This window comes from Girardinichthys multiradiatus, chromosome 2 (assembly GCF_021462225.1).
Source record: "Girardinichthys multiradiatus isolate DD_20200921_A chromosome 2, DD_fGirMul_XY1, whole genome shotgun sequence".
NCBI lineage: Eukaryota > Metazoa > Chordata > Actinopteri > Cyprinodontiformes > Goodeidae > Girardinichthys > Girardinichthys multiradiatus.
Window position 1 is genome coordinate 32,239,419 of NC_061795.1, and position 21,619 is coordinate 32,261,037.

At 39.5% G+C, this 21,619-nt stretch overlaps 1 protein-coding gene across 1 annotated transcript in view; it reads right to left on the minus strand.

Moving 5' to 3' along the window:
• Positions 1–5,987: 5,987 nt before the first annotated feature.
• wwox (WW domain containing oxidoreductase) overlaps positions 5,988–21,619 on the minus strand; it is a 205,695-nt gene continuing 190,063 nt past the window's right edge. The window contains exon 9 of the mRNA XM_047391390.1: positions 5,988–7,157. Coding sequence (XP_047247346.1) covers positions 6,966–7,157 — 192 coding nt within the window. The 3' untranslated portion in view covers positions 5,988–6,965. The remainder of the gene's footprint in view (positions 7,158–21,619) is intronic.

The following is a 21,619-nucleotide window of genomic DNA, read 5'->3' on the forward strand; positions in this document are numbered from 1 at the left end:
ACTGGTCTGACAAATCCTCTTATTTCATTTTACCTTCTTCTACGTCTACCGTGCTCTTTTTTATTCTTTTATTTTCCTAAAATCTCTCCTCACCTCTACTCCCTCAGCTCTGCAGCAGCTTTGCATGCTTCATCTTGCATTTACAGTGTAACAGCCCCCTTTTGCTTGCTCTTTTCTCCTATCCTCATTGTCTTTTTCATCTGCACAGCTTTGCTGATACCCACACAGTTTTTTTCCCAGTGTTTCTTCACTCCGCCCTCTCTCCCTCCTGCCTCTCTATGGTGTGATGAATCTGTAGACAGGGGCTAATAATTGTACTTCAGCCCAAGTGCTCATTTTTCTTAGTGTTTGAAAGCTGTGACAGGCAGGGGCTACCCCCTCCCTCCAGTCCCTCTCTTCTCCCCTTTCTCTTACCTTTTCTTTCTATCCTCACACAATGGGTGAGTAAAATAACTCAGGGTTTACAAGGTCATGCTGTCTAGTAGTGAGGACGCACTGGGGATTTGGAGCTGGAAGTATTTCCTCAAAGGCGCTGTGTTGAGACTTCAATAAAGAAAAAAAACAGAAAGTTATAGATTGCACAAGCAGATCTACAGGGGAAAATAAGTGCGTTTGATTGGAAATCAGTGTATGCCAGGAATCTGGATTCAAATACTGCTTCTAAGGCCACTTATAAAAGACTAAATAAGAGACTAAGGTGCAGTTGTGAAAAATAACATCCACTTAAAATCTTTTAAATCCTGGAAGATAGAACATTCCTTATCTGAAAAGTGTGCGGCTGACTACATGAGGTCTATTTTAAATGCTACCATTTTCTTAGATTTCCAAGAAAAAAAATTAAATAATAATATACATATATATATATATATATATATTTATGCAGTGCCAGCTCATTTAGTTGCACCACTGGTAAAGATATAACAAAGAAATTCTTAAAATAAATTTCTTGTAGCATAATTTCACATCAAAACATTCAAAAAATCCAGCCTTTAATTTGATTACATTTATTCAGTGGGGATTAAAAAAACCCGTGATAAGGAATAATTATTTTTATTTTAAATTACTGGTGGCACAATTGCTACCCCTCACAATGCCAAGTAATACTTATGTACAATGTCTAAGAATGTTTAATAATGACTCCTGTTTCAATGGAATATAGATATATATGACATAGAGGCTAATTTCTCTTACCCACTACTCAAAATGAAGAAGATGGGAGATCATGCCATTTAAAGTGCTATGAATTCTCCACCACGCCTAACAGTGGGTTTGAAATACATTTCCACATATTCATCCTTATCAATTCACTTCAAACCCACCTAGAGTGTGTGCTGCCTGTTAGACATAATTGTGGTCTCATCTGACCAAACCACACAATTCCCAGTAGAAGTTAGTCCCAGTAGAAGTTAGTAAACTCAAAAGGTTTATATTAAGGACAGTTCAATAAAAAAGTCTTCTTACTGGCGTCACTCCTACACATTTGGTTGATAGTGTGTAATGGAGGTTATGGAGACTTGGTGACTCCAAGATGCCACTCTTTGCTGCAGTTTTCTCAAAGTGAGCTCCAAAGATGTTATATCTCTCTTACCTGACTGCTCAATGTGCATGGTGGCAAGACTTAGTTTCATACATTTAAAAAGAGCTCCACTTCCATTCATTTTAAAGAGATTTTTAAGATTAAAAAAACATTTTTTTATCTGCTGGCATGAAATGATTTCAGTCACTGAATAAATGCCCTCAAATGAAAAGCTGGATTTTTCTCAAGTTTGCAGTGTCAGATTATGCTACTGCAATAAAAGATTTATTTAATTTAAGGCTTTTAGGCATCTTTACCTGGGTTGAAAATAATTGCGGCCAGCATGTTATATTCTTCTTTAAAAAAAAAAGAAGTGGGTTTTGCTACATTTAAATGATTTTTTTTTTAATCTGCAACATAGATAACCCTTTTTCATTATTATTAAACTGTTCTAATCAATGCCAAAGTAGTTCCAGGGAGATGTTTGAATTATATTATAGTCTTGCACTCCAAATAAAAAAGCAATTTGCAAGCAAAGCACATAGTTAGATATTGGAAGAAAACAATATTTCCATTGACTCACATCCAGTGATACTTCATGAAAATTGATCAACAATTTCAATCGTGGAGCCATCTTCAGAAGGGGCGAGATGAAAAGACAGTACAAGGGGGGTTGGAAAGTAGAGAGTAAGACTTTTATTGCCTGCCGTAGTAAGATGGTAAAGTTCCTCTTGGCAGATATTTATTGGGTTAGTTGAGTCCGGAGAGAGCTTTAACATTGATTGTGATCATTAAATATATCCGCTTGAAATGGCAACATGGCATTCCTTCAGTCAATGGAGCCAATAGGAGCAGAACAAAGGCATAATCAAATCAATCCTCTCATAATTATTCTCTGAAAGGTGGAATTAATCACAAGAAGAAATAAAAACAATAATGGAAAATGAAATGGTGTGTCGTAAACAATTACTGCCCAAATTGAAATGAACTCAGTGAAGGGGAAAAAAAAATCAGCTGTAAATCCAACTAATTAAAATAACATTTCAGAGTATATTGGTTATTTGGTTTACACTGACTTTCGGTTATTATACTGTTGAGCAGGCTGTGTTATTACAGGAGAGGGAGATAAAGCGACAGGGAAAATGAAGAGGAAATGATGTGGTGGTCAAAGGATCAAGGTGCACCACTCATGAAAGCCATGATTTTCTTCTCTTCCTGCTCACAGAGAGGAAGTGTAGTTTATTGATTAGCTATCAGATGATTCCGATACGGCTTGATCGATAGGATGAAAGCCAGGCAGGACCCTCCCTCTTCACTGAGGGACCCACCCAAAGATCTGTGGTCACTGCACTGCAGACCACCGCAGACACCAAGCTGATTGTTCGCTATCAGAGTATTCTCTTTTTGTATTGTGTCCAGTTAAAAGCTTCCTGAAATAAAGTTTTCTAAATGAGTCAATAAATTATTCGAGTAGTGGAACAGTCACACATACAGTGAAAGTATTCCAAAAATATTCATACTGCTTTCCAGAATTTGTCACATTGTAACCACAAACTTCAGTGTATTTTATAAGGATTGTATATGATAACCCATTCAATGTAAGGTAGAATAGAAATATCTGCAAAGTGAAAGGGGAAACATGGAACACACAAAGGGAAAAAATTTAAAAACAAAAATATAGGAGTAAGCAACTGTAAGGGACATAATAACTGCACAGTTATTAAAATAGCACTCTCAGATTAAAAGAAATATGCAACCGAGTAGGATAATTTAAAAAATGTGAAAAACGTGCATGTATATGTGTGCATAAAAAGCAACAATAACTTAAATTTTTTCTTCTTTTTATTTTACAGTAAATTGAAAAACTGTGTGAATAACAGCAGGGGTGTAAACACTTATTGAGTCTGTTGGGAGCAGTGATGGTTATAAAGCAGCTGGGGTGAAGGATCTGCGATAACGCTCGTTTGTGCACCTAGGGTGCGGTAGTCTGTCATTGTCCAACACTGATATTAGTTATGCTAAAGTTCTTCCGTCTCCCACCTCCTGCACTGGGTTGAGGGAGCATCCTAGGACAGAGTTGGGCTTCCTGAGGAGCTTATCTAACTGCTTCTTCTCAGCTGCGAACATGCAGCATCATGAAGAGCAAGGAATACACCAGACAGATTATGAATAAAGCTGTGGAGACGTTTAGAGCTGGATGAGGGTAAAAACAATTTTTTTACAAGGTTATAACATCTTGTGGGTCACTGTTCAATTCGTCATCTGGAAATGGACAGAGTATGACACAAATGTGAACCTACCAAGACCATCCACCTCAACTGACAGGCTGGGTAAAGCAACCATTAAGCAAGGCCTCCACCAAGAGGCCCAAGGCAGCTTTGGAGGATCCACAGCTTAGCTGGGAGAATCTGTTGACAGGCTATTATGTCTCCCACAAGCCATATAGAGGACACAGCAAACTATGGAAGAAGGTACTTTGGTCAGATGGGACCAGAATTGTTCTCCATGCATTTTGCATGGAGGCCAAAGACAAGCACATCACCCTGAACATACAATGCCATACTTTTGAGATCATTATATGAAAACGTATTAAAATTATGTATCCTTTTCCTTTCATGTCGTTGTGTCATTTGTATTGGTCTGCTGCGAAAATCCCCGTATTACATATTCAAGTTTGTGTTTGTAACATGATGAAAAATGAAGAAGTTCAAGGGGCTTGAATACTTTTAATAGTTTCACTGTGGAAATGAAGTGATCTATACCATGTTCTACAGTTCTTGTAATTATTATAGTCTAACCTCAAAAGAATGCATCCCAAACCGCAGCCGCCACAGATTCCACCAAGTTATTTTACAGATAAAAATTTAAGTTTATGAAAATAATAGGAAGAAAACATCCGAATTTAAAGGAATGCACTTTCTTTCTACCATAGCTGCAAGTCTGAACAATAAAGAGGTTTATTTCCAGAATGAAACAAGATTACTAACTCACTGGATAAACCAACAGGCAAAGTGAAGCTAAACAAATAATGTGTTTAACACACCGAGATCTTCCTGCTAGGGCTGAAGATGTCATCATCCACAGAGGTTCATATTGAGGTTCAACGAGCCTGCAGACTAAAAACCCAGGGTTGAAGAAAATATGCTCTGATTTTCACAAACAGACGAAGTTGTAAAATATTCATGAAATGTTTAAGAACCTGATCAGCACCATGGACAGCACCAAGGAACACTTTTTAATCTAAATATTTAGTACAGTTTTAAAACTATACCGTAGTGTTTATTGCCACTGCATTTAACTCAGTTTCTTCCTAAGTGGTTCTGTGTTCTAATAAAGCTGTCATTTGGGATAATTTGCAAATTTTTGTGTAAAATCCCGTTCAATTCATTTCCTGGAATATCTGATAATGAGATGTTTTGTCAGTTAATTATTGAGTGTGAACATGTCAGATGCTGCTGCGCTCCGATGTGGGTCAAGTGGTGTGAAAGGACATGTATAAGACACCTGCGCTACAGGTTATATCAGGGCAGGACACTGCTGTAAGACTTTCTCTTTTCCTGGAAGTTGATTTGTTTCAAATTTATTTTTTTTAAAAAGTATGTTTTTGGAAAGCATAAAAATAAACTTTTTCTTTTAGCTAAAAAGTGATTTAAGTCATTTTTCTTATTTGCATTTTTATTATTTTTAATCCCTTGCTTACTTATTTACTTCCAAAAAAACTGAGATCAACAGTGTCTTCAATTTACTGTCACTATCAAATTGTACTGTTATATTTGACATTGACTCTAATATGTAAAAAAAAAAAAAAACTTTAATCAGGGCCAGAACATGGAAGCAGTGTTGCATTGTCTGAATTGTTAAGCCAGGTTTAGGCTTTAAAAAATACATTAAAAAAAAATTACAAACCCAAAGAACCTAGCAATAACACAAAACTTGACAAAACATAATTGACATTAACAGCTCTCCTTGTTATGATTCTTTCTAATGCTAGTTCAAAATACATTTTACTAACTACCTGTGGAACATGGCTGGCAACAACATGGTACACCATGAGTACTGTACCTCCGTGTTTCTCGCTGAATGTGTTTGTTTTCCTCATATTTTGGAAAGAAGATAATTGTCTAATCACTTATGGTGCAGCTTAGAAAGAGAATATTGTGATATTGTCGTGAATTCCCAGTTTTACAGGCTGCTGAAGACTTATGTGTGAGGCTGTTTGAAGGATATAATGACTGATCTCTGAACCCAGAATGTGAAAGCTCCTTTGTTGATGAAACCAAATAACACAATCCTCACCTCTAATGTTTTAATGATGTGATTGATGTTTTATTTTTTAGCTAATATTTTAATCACCATACAGTTTGTACTGCTGATATATTAGGTTATTCCTTACCTTCCTACACAAATATCACCCCCTAATGGCCTCCCAATGAATGCACACACAGGATTAACATGAGAAACAAACATGTGATCTTATTGAATGTTTTCAAATGTTTATTTTTTCCCTTTCTTTTTTTTTTTATTACAGATATTATGACACTGGAATGCTGTTTCTTGAACAACCTACGGCACCCGGACTGCCATGAAGCACAATGTCTCAAAAGCAACCCGCCCACCCAGCGGCTTCAGGACAACCCAACCCAAATAAAGAGGCTCAATACTAAAGATTACAATTTCAAAACAAAACAACAGACAGCAAGAGAAGACACAGAGAAAATGAAAGAACCTGGTGTTTGTAAATAGGACTCTTACATAATGGTGAAATATCATTCCATAAATCTCCAAATTGTAATTCAGATTTAGTAAACTCTAGTTTGATCATAGCAAGAAGAAAATTAGGATGCCCCCTACAAATCAGGTGGATGTAAATAATGTACAGATAACAAGTAGGGACACTGATAAAGATACATTATTGCAGAATAATGTAAATAGTCATAAGACACATACCTCTAGCGTGTTTATATATTCGTGAGGGTTCTATGCTCAGTACTTTTTATTTCTTTAACTCGAACAGTTCAACTTCACATCTCAGCAGAAAAGTCTGCACAAAAGTAGCCAAAATGACACTGAAAAGAGACAATAATTTGGAAGTCAATTTTACTTATATAGCACGCCATAGCTGCAATCCGAGTGTATGGTTACTCATAAACTTTGTGCGGTCAGAGGGTTATAAGCAAAAAGAAATAAACTATTCTTTCCAAGTTCTCTATTTTCTACTGTAAAGTAACAAAAGAGAGTTAAGCAACTAAACGTAAGCTGTTAATTAAACATCCTCCCTACTGTCACTGTATGTTTTAGTCCCACAGTGAAGTGACACATCCACGCAGACCTCAGTCATTTGGCTGTTTTTGTGTACTGTAGTGAAAATCTTTTATTAAGTTCACCCCCAAATCAACCTCAACCGCTTCCTCTTTAACTTCTTCCCCACACCATCCTGGATTTCAGTCTGTTAGAGGGACTGAATCCCGACTGATCGCTCTGCAACCAGGCGCTCACTCAGCTCCCACAGGCTGGCAGCGCTGCTGTGATCCTGGGCCTGGGCGGACGGCTGGCAGCGGAAGCAGTTGTTGAAGTACATGCCGCCTAAACCCTCCAGCTCTGGGGCCACTGCGCAGTATACCGTGGTGGCAGCACCTTGTTGCTGCGGACGGAAAAAGAAGAAAAAGAGACTATCAGTGGCACTGAGATGACTTAGTTTGCTTCATCCTGCAGGAGGAGACAAAACATGGAGAACTCATCAACTTGCACACAGACATTCAGAGGTGTACTGTCCAGAGAGAGGATGAATGGCCGACGCAGGCAGCATCCATGCATCGTTTATGAGATAAACGCCTACATGCACACAATCAGAATAAGGAGACAGCACGACTGAGCGGCCACAGGAAAAAAAAATAAAAAGACTTTCACACACAAGCTGTCTCACCCTTCTCTCTGCAGCCCATGAAGACTGCCTCGTATTGACATAATTGTACATATACCTGTGTACATATATTTATTTATTTACCTCTCTACCTGGCATGTACAGGACTTCTGTGTGATTATTCCAGACGCACAGACAAAGTGGAAAAGGGTAAAAACATCTCCAGTCTGGATGGGAATCTCCACTGAAAATGCAGCTTTTTATGTAAATTATATTACAAAAACAGGTTTCAGTGGTAATGAAGATGTATTTTTTCACACTATGTGTACAGCGGTTGAACCAGGCTTTTAAGTTAAATATAACCATTGGAAATTATGCAAGAATAATTCAGTATCTTAGTTATAAGTCAGTTACTAAAGAAAAAAGAGGCTTTTTTCAGTAAGCATACACACACAGCGGAAGGCTTTCTCACTAGGTTTCTCCAAGTACATTTATTTATAAACGTCATTGAGTCTTAAACCCAGAAACTCACTGAGTTTTATGTTGTTTCTCAAAACTAAATGGGTGTTTGGACGCAACTTGCTAAGTTTTCTAACACACCATGTCCTTTCAGCCGGTAATTAGCGGGTATATTCTTGGAGGTGGTGGTGGCAGCGGAGAGATTTCTGTGACATTTGAAAATGAAAGTTGAATAAACACGTCAGAGAGAATTACACACATAACCCGACTGCTCAAAGAGGGTTCTTTCATGTTGCGGCTCTGGCTAAAAGCTGCTGTGACAGCTTCCCAGTGAAACACCCGGGGCTGGAGACGACTTCTGTACGACCACATGAAATGGCGTGCCCACTTTATCTTCCGATGAGAGTGATGAAAGTTTTAGCACAGAGCACTGGCACCCGCCAAGACAAGCCCATATGTGCAATAGTCAAACACACAGATATATACACACATGCATAATGGAGATGCATTACATGCCAACTGTTTAAGCAGCTTTGTAAAGCAGCTGTGAGGCCAACAGACATAAGGTGAAAAGGTCATTTAAAAAAAAAAAAAAATCTGTGCAAAATGCATATGCAATAAACAAAAGCAGTAAATGAAAAAATAAAAAATGTATGTATTATTTCATTAATAAACACAAACCAGTTCACAGACACCCCCCCTCCTGTAAGTTGAGTGTACAGATCCACCAGAATGTGATCCTGTAACGCTGTAGCAGCAGACTGGGCATGTTTGAAGTGGTGTGTGATGAGAGAGCTGGTAAACAGCGGATGAAACGGCTGCATCTCTCTGTGCGCCACTGTCTGTCTCACCTGCCAGCCAGGCGATAACTTCGTCCACGTCACATGTTGCCATATCAAAGACGCGTAAATGCCAAGCAGTGTCTATGAGTCACAGGTTCACAAGCGCTACGTCTAAATCATCTGCCTCACTGAGGGCATCTGATTTAACTCGTCTGAGAAGCAAAACGGCTTTTGAACTCAACAGAGGAGTTCAGCTCTGCAAGGCTCTGAGTTGCTGACACCTTGAACTTGGTTGGTTTTCTGAGTGCTCAATTACCAAACACAACTTTGGCAGTAATTTCAAATGAAACTTTTATTATCTGGTTTTGACATTCTTTGAAAAGTAAACCCAGAGTGCAGCAGTGCAGTTTCTGGCAGATAAACTATTACATGGACTGTTTGTACAATCTTATTGGTGTTTAGCTCAGCCCCACACCACTTGATCTTGTGACCTCTGTAGCAGATAAGGCTGATGAGATTATGCATTAACATACTTAGCCACCCACCGCAGCCATTTATCATTGTGTGTGTGCATTTGCTGGTAGAATAGGCAAGGTGTGTGTGAGGTAGAGGTACAGGGAAGAAGAACAAACATCTTTTACACTTTTGCTTGCACAGAAGTGCATTTGTACGTGCATTTATGACACAGGCTGCTCATTAGCAAAAAGAGAAGAAGAATAACAACATGAGCAATTTAAGTCAAAAGGTAAAAAGTAACCATTTCCAACCCATCTCCAAGTGTGGATGAGGTCTGTAAATTTAGCCATCTGCTAACACTCATTGTGTGTCTTTATCTTCTGCAACTAAATGTTAATCATTACCTTGTGTACAGTACATTTCTGAGAAACATCCTTGGCGTTTTGCTCTTTTCCAACTAGAGCTGTGAATTAGAACTTCAGATAAATTCAGGGAAGATTCAAAGCTTGACGAATGAAGATTTAATATTTGACAGTTTGTGCAGAATCATGACAAGAAACAAAGCTTCTAAATGAAAAGATAATTCTCTAACCGAGCAGTCTACTGAAAGTTGGCCTCAGGTTCCACCTTAAATATTTTACTCTGAACATCCTAAGTAGTTTCTTCTGGAGATAAAAACAAAGCTTTAGTATGTAGCTGTAAAGAGTTACAGTGTCTTGCAAAAGTATTCATATCCCTCAAACGTTTTTCACATTTATCATGTTACATCATGAACTTTAATGTATTTTCTTGGTATTTTATGGGATCGAATAACACATAATCGTAAGGGGAGTTACTTGTGAGTCAATACTGTTTGAAACCACTTTTTGCTGCAATTACAGCTGCAGATCTTTTGGAGTGTTTCTCCATCACCGTTACACATCTAGACTGAAGTTTTTGCCCATTTTTTGTTGCCCGAGCTCAGTCAGATTGGACGGAGAGAATCTGTGAACAATCTGTGAATTTTCAAGTCTGCCAAAGATTCACAATCTAGATTTTGACTGGTCATTTCTAACACATGAATATGCTTTGAACTAAACCATTCCACTGTACCTCTGGCTGTGTGTTTTTGTTGTCCTGCTGCAGGGCCTTGACCATAATGTTATATGCATACCATTATAATCTAAGGATAGTGGAGAAAGTGACAGAAAATGTGCAACAAAACAAATCTAAAACTTTAACAATATGCCAAAATAGAAGATATATCACAGCAAGATAACAACCCAAAGGAGCAGGATAATAAAAGATCTGACAGCAGGTTCTGTGTAAACTACTTCTCTGTAAAACAGCTTTTTGTAGATAATAAACGCACGCCATTGCTGAGGAAATATACCCTGCAATTACAGTGTTTTTGGTGAGCAGCACATATCTGCATTACATTTGGATTCAGCATTACAGCTCTGGAACTGCTCTGGGGCCAGATCCAAGTCTTCCAATCACAATATTGACCTAATATCCAAGAACCTCATGGACCGACAACAGAAATGTCCTAATAAAGCGTTGAGCAATAACTAGTCATACTGAGCATATTCGCAAAGCAAAAAGGTGCTTTGTCGTTAAATAATCAGTATTCTTACATTTGCTGTGTTATTTTTGTCTCTTCGTCATCAGAGTTGTACTTAGCTGTACGAGCTTTCTCTGACCCTATGCATGGGACCCCTTTGACCCCTCACGTCTGTAGTCAAGGCATCGACCTCTCCCTCTGACCTGTCTGTAAATAAGCCATCTCTGTAGAGCAGTCTGGTTTTGGCCTGTACATACAAACCTGTAAATACTAAAATCTATGCATGCAGAAAACCTTGCAGTTCTTTCAGGTACTTTTATAATCCCAAACTTCTCCCATGGCATGCGCTGAAAGAAAAGTAAAAACAAAAAAAGTAGAAAAAAGGTAAAAGAATTAAATAAAAAGGTAAAACATAAATGAGTTGATATAACTGTCAGGCAATATCCTCTCTTGGACAGTGTGTGTAGAGTCTTCCTGTTTTCTTACTCCTGTGGGTGGTTCTCTTTCATTGCCTGTCCTGTGTTTCTGCTCACCATCTGTGTCAGTTGTTGTCAAGTTGGCATTTGTACAGCAGCGAGGGTTGAGGCAGAGGAGAAAAAGAGACAAGAGAGGGGCGGCCTTTACCAGCTGACCCCTGTGATGGCACTCCAGTTCAGCGGCAGTACTAAAGCTGGCAGAGCGATCTATGAATGGGATGCAGTTTTAGAAGCTGCTTCCTGGCACCAACTAGAGATCATTACAGCATACATTCATGTTTGCCATGCCAGCGCCCTTTCCCTATGCACCAGAGCTACAGATTTTTGTGTCTTTTTTCTGAAAACCTATTTTAAGTTTGGCAAGCTGACAGAAAAAAATGAGCAAATGCTGTCTTATTCTGTTTATTCTGCATCTAAATTACAAGTTGTTGTTTTTTTCATCCACATAAGGCAAAATTTAAAGTTATTTGGAGGAATAAGTTATTTTCTAACATTAGATATAATATGTCAACAGTATGTATCAGTTTCCTGAGTATTCAGCCTCAATAAAGGGATCAGGAGGAGTGCAGTTTTTGGTTCAGCCCTCTGCCCGGCCTCGTGGAGTAGCTACCCTCTAGGTGGGACTCTGAACTGATTGTGATTCTGTTTCAGGAATGTTTTTTTTTCTTTCCCTATCTGTGATGTTTAAAATGTTGGAGGTGTCTGATTTTTAACCTGTGCTAAAGATATTTTACATTTAATAAATAACCATTGAAAGCAGATTGTCCTGAGTGCAGATCCTTGTTTGCCTTCAGCCGCGGAAAGCCCAGTGCAAGCTGACAGTTCAGCTGAGCGTGCATGGCCTCGCTGCGGTAGGAATCCTGGGTTATGCGGTCCCCTCTCAGATAAACAAGCTGTCCATCCATTCAGCTTGATCACTCAACCAAGATGAAAAGAGATTAGCACCGAAAACACCTCAGCACACACTTTAGAAAGTACCCTGACACTCGGCAGTGAATCTGAGGTGGCCTCTGTGACCCTGACTGTGATAAACCAAAGATCATGCTAAATAGCATATTAGCATTTTTAGTTAGAGTGACTGAGAAGATTTGAGTTAAGAGGGTTTATTCGTTTTTGTGTTCATAGTTAAGAAAAGTTTGATAACAAAAATTTTAGAATCTGCTTTATAAGAGTAAGATGGTTTTATAATCATTGAACATAATCTCAACCAATATTTCTTTAGGCTTCCAAAAGATGTAAAAAAAAAAAATTATTTTATTTCTCAAGGTTTTTTTTTTGACTTTGGAAGCCCTGACAACATTTTGTGAAGGTAGTAAGTTTCAGTCATGTGGGAATAAATCCAGCAATGGCCTGGCAGAACATAAACGGTGCATCATCCTTGATCGCCTAGAGTTGACTCTCAATAAATTAGAATAACATCAAAAACTTCCTTTACTGGTTAAAAAAGTGAAACTCATTTCTCACTTAGATTGATTTAACATTGGGTGATATATTTATAGTGTTATTTTCTGCTACTTTTCATGATTAAGGTTTACATAAGTATTGACTGAGTAGGGGTAGACTCCAAATGCAAAACACACTTTATATATTTGTATTAATTTAGAAATGGTTTAAAATGTGTCACTTCTTGGAAGTTCTCCAAAGTTTTTTAGACAAGTAAAATTATGCATCAAGCAAAGAAAAACATCTAGGCAGATTGCTGAAACTACTAAAAAAGGGTCAGAAACTGGAATATGAAACAAGGAATTACCAAAAACTAGAAGGATCACGAGGAACCATCACCTTCACCAAAGAAATGTTGTTCGAAAAAGATCATGAATGATTGTGAGCAGCAATCAGTTAAATGTTTGGTAAAATAAAATTGCTAAAAAAAAACAAGAACAGATGTTGCGGCTATGTTCAATAGAAAAGGAGTAAGAGAATTTCCACAAGCATAATGTGAAGACAACTTGAGGGGACTAAACAGCTGTGTAGCCTTAAGAAAACCAGAGATCAATGAGACTAATCGGAAAAAAAGGCTTCAATTTACTAGGAAGGAAACACAGATAGGCCTCTGGAGCAATGGAATGAGGTTGTTTGGTTGGATGACTCCAGAGTGATGAGTAAAAACAGAGAGAAAATCTCCCACCATTTCTGCATGCAGAAATACATTTCGTGACAATGCAGAAGAACGGTACCACAGCTAATGTGTGCTGTAAACTTAAGGTAATCCAACGAAATATTAGAGTGTGCAACTTTTCTTTTGGTCCTTAAGGGAGCACCTCAGTCCCTATATTTACATCAGCCAGACCCAGAAATGGTTTGGTCAAAAGCACAAAGCCTCTTCATCACAGGTCTCCCCTGTGATTAGTCTACCTCTGGTCATCTGTATGGACTAAACTATATTTTGTACCGTCCATTAGCCCACAGGCGGATGGCTAATACTAACCTAAAGGCAGCACACTCCCCAGAGGAGCATTAAGGCCAGTATGGAAGACCGCCTCCTCCCTCCTGCATGGTTCTCAGTCCTTTACTTCATCATGAGACTCAATCTCTCTGTCTGCCTGCTCTGCCCCTCTGCTTTTTAGCTCGGCTCCTTCTTTTCCATCAACTATCTACAGATCCTTATTTGCCTGCAGCCCCATCCCCCCTGGCCCATAACTTACATGACCGGGCATACCGTGTTTCTGTAACTGAGGTCTCATGGGTAAACGATTACAGTATGAAATCTTGGAGGTAAATGGATCCCTTTCCCTGGTGTCCCAGATCACAGATGAGCCTTGTTGCCAGTCTGCCTTTCTGGGCAGAGTGATATAGTAAAGGATGAGAAAGACAGAGGAAAGAGCAGTGGGGGAAACTATGCAGGAGTGACAGGAACACAACACAAAGCACCCCCACCACCACCTGCCAAAGCGCTATTACTCTCCCTTTCTCCCTGTGACCCTCTACTTACCCAGTTTGCACTTGATAAGATCAACATAGTGTCAGCCATCAACAGCCTCCTGCCACACAGTGATTGTTCATCTGTTACATGCATGTGTAAATGTGTGTAAATGTGCAGCCCAGTGCAACATCGCTGAATACATTTGATGACCCCCCCCCCAACCGTGTTCAAGGAAACAATAGAAGATGAAGTGAGGAATTAAGAGAAGGGGATGCAAAGGACAAGAGGAGGTGAACATTAAGGAAACAGAAGGAACAAAGAGAAGGAGTAGGAAGGAGGAATGGGAGAAGGTAAGGACATCAGGACACAGTGCATCCAAGGGGAAAATGATGGGGAGTCAGAAGGACTTGCGCAACGACTGTGAAACTATCTCATTTTTATCTTGTGCAAGGACTTCCGAAGTGATCTGCGCAACCTAATTATTTTCCCCTAATAAAAGCAACATATGCTAAGACAATAAAAGGCCTTATTGGACACCTATTCATTAAAAAGGAACAGTAAAAAGTGTGTGACTCTGGCGCAGGGATTAGCTTTTAAAGTGGCTTTTCTCTGAATGGAAATGGCCTTAGTCCTCCTTTAGGATTTCCATATGGGTGCGTAGCCCACCATAAAAGATCTGAATTATACATGAAGAGGACTGGCTGCTTTATTGGCTGTGATGTGCCTTTTCGCTCTCACCTAATTGCATCAGTACGCCACACCTGTATATGAATGCTACAAGGCATGTGGTTTGAGGTCAGGGATATTTCAGCTGTAAAGTACATATAGCTAATGACAAGCATTCAGCAGAAGCAAGATAACCTATAAATCACAAAAGTTTGTTAAGTTAGTAACATGCAGTTGAAATAAGGCATGCTGGTGACTCACGGCTGACAGTTTGACACGGTGAAGTCATTACTCCATATGGTCAACGTACTGTAACTGTCAGTATATTTCTATTATGAGCACAGCAATGCTGTCTGTGTGTCGGTATGTGAGTGTGTGATGAGCTGGTGTAATAGGGCCACACACAGGTGTGTCTATGCTCACCTCTTCACTGATGCACCAGCTAATTGGTCTCCTGCGGCAGCCTGACATATTCACACACTGAAAATCTCTCTCACACATACACAGAGTCAGGTGTGTGGATCAACACATACAGACCAGATAGTGTGCAATAGATATATCCACATATACGCAAACTGTGTAAATATGCACAGACGTCCAAACATAACCATGCGTATGCCTACATTCGCTGGCAGCCCGCAGAGTGTATCTCCAAATCTACTCATTATCACAGTGCTGACTCTGAATGAAGGATGACACCTCAACAGAATGCTTCTGCTGTACATACAGCTGCTTTAAAGGTACAAGTAAAGCTGTAAAAACCACCGACCACAAAGGAATACTGAAATAAAACACGCATATTATGAGAGAGGATGCACTTGAAAGCCAAACACCCAAGAGCTGCGTGCAAAATCCTCCCCCACACACAGTTAAAGCATGAACTAAGCGGTTTTCTTTACTGTATAATAGCTGAGATGATTGGAGCCATCACTCAAAAACTTGCACTCAGCAGTGACAAATACTGAGAATAGAATACAATGTCAACATTTTTACTTTTAAACTATTGTAGCTCTACAGAGAAGTGAACAATTGAGAGAAGAAAGAATCAAGACAATGGTCAGGTAAATGTCGTCAATAGAGGGAAAAATAAGCACTAACTAAAAACTAATTTTTTATAAAGATGAAAATGAAAATATATGTTATTTTTTTATCTACGTGAAATCTTTCAAGCACGGTTTTGTTTCTTTAACCTTAACATTGATACAAAATACACTCAAAACTTTCCTGGAACTTAAAGGTCACTTTCACTGAACTTCTTTGGAACATACTGGTTACTTTACTTTCAGGGACCAGGCCGTATGATGAGGTAACTTATAATGAGACACTTTGCCAGAATTTATCAGGCAAAGTTGCCAGGTACTTTCAAAAAGTTACAGGAAAATATGTGGTCATTTCAGGAAAGTAACCTCTCAGTTCTGGGACAGTGCCTGGTATGTTCCAGGAAAGTACCTTGTGAGCTCCAGAAGGTAACTGCTAAATTCCGAAATGTAACAGGAAAGTGCCTGTTAAGTTCCAGAAAATAAACTGTAAATTATTCACAAACTCACTATGTGTTCATATTTCTTATCTCACCCAGGTGGCTGGAAAACACGACTCTTTCACGTAATCTAAATAGCTCAGTTAGTCCCTTTCTCGTATAGCACCGATTCTCCTGCCATCCCCTTTCCCCATGGTGGAGGTTGAGCGAGAGAAAGAGATGTTCTGTTTTAAATAAGAAGGCAGCACTGGCCCATTAAACTCTGATAGTAATGATATTAATTTGGCAGGAACGTGTCATTTTCACAGTAGAGCAACTAGCTGAACTGTCATTACACACACACACACACACACACAGACAGAGAATTTTCTCTCATTCACACGCACACTGTCTCACTAACTCATCTTCTCTCTGAAACACACACACAAACCAGGAGCATGTCACAGGAGAGCAGCTAGCAGTAACGTTATGAGAATCAGAGAGATCTAATGGGAAAGATTAGTGTGCCCTTGGTCAAAACGGCTACCGTGGTGTAACTTATATCTATGTCCTTTGTCCCACTCATCTTCTCAACGTCTTTTACTGAACTTTTTCCAGTTCCTTTTGAGTGAATCCCTTCCTATCCCCTGTTCCCACCAATTTCAGCTTCAGGTTTGTTGAAGCTTCATTGTTTATGCTCTTCTATATAACAATCAGATGAATCTAAAAAGGTGGTGAAATATTATCTCTTTATTTGTCTAAAATAGATCTTGTTAATGGAGCCTAATGAGCACAGCAGCCTTTCTGAATCAATATCTGATAAAAAACTAATTGCAGTCTTGCAGCTTTAGGAGTGCACAATGAATAATTAAAAAGATAATCATCAAATATTCCAATATTACTACTGTTAGCATATTATTTCTGAAAAAGTATTGACCTACCTCAAAATTCTTGTTTCAAAAGAGCCAAACCTTTTCAAAATGTTTAATGGACTTGAGCTACAATCCTTTAGACCATCTCAGGCACATACACATAAGACATTAACCAGTTTTGTGTCTACAAAAAACAGTCAAGGTTGCAAAAAAACGATTAAAATTAAAACTAATGACACTTAATTGGAAGCAGCTTTACATCATGAGGGACTTTGTAAAAAAACAGATGGAAAAACCTTTTCTTCTCATGTTTTGTTACATTTACAAAACAGCTGAAGATGACAAGGACTGACTGTCATGAATCCCCTGGACATCTTCAGGTTTTTAAAAGGAAATATGCACATCAAGTCTTTCTCTTAACCAAAGTCAGGTCACAAACAGAGCAGAGCTCTTACAGAGAAGCTCTGTGATCCTCCCCTCAGTGACCCTTTCTGTACTCTTTGAGGGCATGAAGTCCCTCCAAATTACTTCAGAGTCTGTACAGGCCTCTTACCAGTAGGGTTTGCCCAAAACACTCCAAGAGGAAAGATTTCAGAAGGTATCCTGATCAGATGCAGAACCAGTTCTGCAGACTCCTTTTATTGGGGTGTAGGAGCAGCGTAATAACTCCTAAATCTATTTCTTGGTAGTTTTGCTAACATTTTATATTTATTTTCAACATACAATTAATGCTTCCTTTATAATGTGATGCAGGTTATTGCATTTTGTTACATTTATGTTGATGATGATGTGTTGTGCGTGTGTTTGTAGTATGATGTAAGCATCGCATTCTGTTCTTGTGAGACTGTGTGAGTGTGTTTCCCTGTGCGTCCATGCTGACCCCATCTCGGCACTCCTGACCGGTTGAATGCAGGCTGCATAAATTAGTGCTGATGCTCCGCGATGTAATTATGCTGCTGTCAGGATGGCCCCCCTGCTCAAATTCATTTTAATAAAGTTGGTCTCCAAGGTTACCGACCAGGGGTCACCTCTGGTGTCATTCTCTATGGATCGCAGCCACAGAACATCCTGAACGTCTGTGGTCGTAATACTGTAGCACCTTAACACGAGTGGCCTGCGCCTCACAACACAAACATAGCTCCCATCGACTAACCAAGAGTGGAGTGAGACAGGTAGCACAAAATAAAGAAGTGGAGAGATAAAAAAGGATCAAGGTGTGGGTAGACTGACTCGAAATAAAATGGAAACAACTTGTGTAGGAGACGGATTTAGGAACTTGATGGAACAGAATTTAGAGAAAAAGAATAAAAAGGAGAGGGAGGACAAGGGTAGAGGTACAAGGAGAGGGCAGCAGAGTTTCTCTTTTGGGCAGATGGTGGGGTGTATTCTCATTTGTCCTGGTACAGTGTGTGTGTGTACCAACACTAACCTCCAGGGCAGGGCTGCAGAACAGAACATGTTCTCAATTAGCTGGTAACACAGACAGAGGGAGAGCCACAGCTTTTTTAATGCCTAGAACAGTCAAACAAACAGGAAACACTCACACAAATTAATGTTTTCCAGTGGCATGCAAATACAGTACTGGTTTTAACAGGATTGGTTGAATATTAAAACACTTTTACTTCTAATAACAGGTTCTATCCTTAAATTCATGGCTGGAGCTGATCTTGACAGTGATGAGTGTTCAAGTGCTCAAATTACTGAGCGAGACATGAAAACGGTAAATGTTAATACTGATTTTTAATCTAGGGTTAGATGTAGCACTTTATGTAGTTAGTGTCTTACCTGCAGCTCGAGTTAGTCAGTATATCACAGGTAGGGTTTAATGATATACACTCACTGGCCACTTTATTAGGTACACCTGTCCAACTGCTCGTTAACACAAATTACTAATCAGCCAATCACTGTGCAGCAACTCAATGTATTTAGGCATGTAGACATGGTCAAGACGAACTGCTGCAGTTCAAACCAAGCATCAGAATGGGGACAAAAGGTGATTTAAATGACTTTGAATGTGGCATGGTTGTTGGTGCCAGATGGGCTGGTCTGAGTATTTCAGACTCTGCTGATCTACTGGGATTTTCACGCACTACCATCTCTAGGGTTTACAGAGAATGGTCCGAAAAAGAGAAAATATCCAGTGAGCGGCAGTTCTGTGGGCGCAAATGCCTTGTTGATGCCAGAGGTCAGAGGAGAATAGCCAGACTGGTTCGAGCTGATAGAAAGGCAACAGTAACTCAAATGGGCACGCGTTACAACCAAGGCATGCAGAAGAGCATCTCTGAACGCACAACCCATCGAACCTTGAGGCGGATGGGCTACAGCAGCAGAAGACCACACTGGGTGCCACTCCTGTCAGCTAAGAACAGGAAACTGAGGATTCAATTCGCACAGGCTCACCAGAATTGGACAATAGAAGATTGGAAAAACGTTGCCTGGTCTGATGAGTCTCGATTTCTGCTGCGACATTCGGATGGTAGGGTCAGAACTCGGTGTCAACAACATGAAAGCATGGATCCATCCTGCCTTGTATCAACGGTTCAGGGTGGTGGTGGTCTTGTAATGGTGTGGAGGATATTTTCTTGGCACACTTTGGGCCCCTTAGTACCCATTGAGCATCATGTCAACGCTACAGCCTACCTGAGTATTGTTGCTGACTATGTTCATCCCTTCATGACCACAGTGTACCCATCTTCTGATGGTTACTTCCAGCAGGATAACACGCCAGGTCATAAAGCCCGAATCATCTCAGACTGGTTTCTTGAACATGACAATGAGTTCACTGGACTCAAATGGCCTCAACAGTCACCAGATCTCAATCCAATAGAGCAACATTGGGATGTGGTGGAACAGGAGATTTGCATCATGGATGTAGCCGACAAATTTGCAGCATCTGTGTGATGCTATCATGTCAATATGGACCAAACTCTCTGAGGAATGTTTCCAGTACCTTGTTGAATCTATGCCACAAAGGATTAAGGCTGTTCTGAAGGCCGGTGAGTGTAAGCGCCCTACATGACAAAAATATATCTAAAAAACATTTTTTAAAACCACATGAATAACCTGCATCCCAAATATCTTGTGACATTTTATAAATTCATTGTGAATCAATTGATACAATTATCTGAATATGACTGGAGTGTATCGTATCTGTTTACAACCTGTGTTTAATATTTTGGTCACTTCCCTTGACTCTGCATTCACACAGTGTGTGAGGTGGTGTTTCTGTTCAGAGTGGGCCGGGGTGACTTTGACTGCCTGTGTAATAGTTACAGCAACACGCTTTGTTAGCTGCAGGTAATTTATGGTTGAACTGGCCAGATAGTCTGGTACGATCGACTGCCCCAACTGTCTTTGCCAGCCAGCCCCAAAGACACACAGGAAGGGTCTATCTGAAGATTGAGGAAAAAAAGACTCTGAGGGAAAAAGATGAAGACAGCGCACTGCAGGGTGAGCCTAAGCTGTTGCTGTGAGAATCAGTATTGATCTTCTGAAGAAATAACAAAAAAAACAAAAACGAATGTGACAAAAGTACGAGGCAGTGAGTGATGCAGGTAAAATGCACTGACAGTGAGAAAAATGTAAGAGTTGCAGGACAGTTAAGACCTCCGCATCTCTCTCTTTCTCTCGAGGTGTGCTGAGAATTGGATTGCATTAGAGACCAACGCTCTATTCGTCTGAACTGTATCAAGGGGGGACATTTAGTTAATTGAATGATTAATAAATTCTGCTCAGTCACACTATTTCACTCTGGTGCTGGCTTAGGATAAAATGTCTGCCAAATAGGAGACGTCATATATCACTTGCTTTAAATCCTTTGGCTAAAACTCAATATCAACTAGTCAGTCCAGCAGAATATACAAGTTAGATGAGATATAGTGCCATGCAGAAGTATTCACACCCTCTGAAGTTTGTCATATTTGGTCACATTACAACCCAAAAACTTATGTTTATTTTATTGCCATTTCATGTGACTGGACAACACAAATTAGAGCAATTAGAGATTTCAAAACTATTTTTTAAATAAAAATCTGAAAAGTGTGAACTACATTTCTATTCAACCCTCATCTTAGAACAACCCTTTGCTGCAAATTGAGGCACATCTGCAAACTGAAATGTTGCACATTCTTTGCAAAAAAGCTAAAGCCCAGTCAGATTTGATGGAGAGTCTGTAACCAGCAATTTTTAAGTCTCATCACAGATTTTCAATTAGCCAATTAGCTTTAGCTCTGGACTTTGACTTTCACTCAAACACATAAATATACTTAGATCTAATTTATACTATTGTTGCTCTGGTCTTATGTTTTGGCTCTGCAGCTCCTTGACAGTTGCCATGGGGCTCTTGGCTCCTTGTCCAACTAATGCTCTCTTTACCCAGCCTGCAAGTGTAGATTGATGGCCATGTATTGGTCGGTTTGTAGTTGTGTCATGCAGTTTTCATTTTCAAATTATTAATGCAAAGATGATCTGCGAGACATTAAAACATGGTATATATTTTTTATAACCTAACCCTGCTTTAAAGTCCTCTTCGACTTTATCCCCAACCTGATTGCTGTGTTTCTTGGTCCTACTTATGCTGTGTGTTCACTAATGTTCTCTAACAAACCCCAGAGACCTTCACTGAACAGCTGAATTAATACTAAAATTAAATTACACACAGGTGGGCTCTT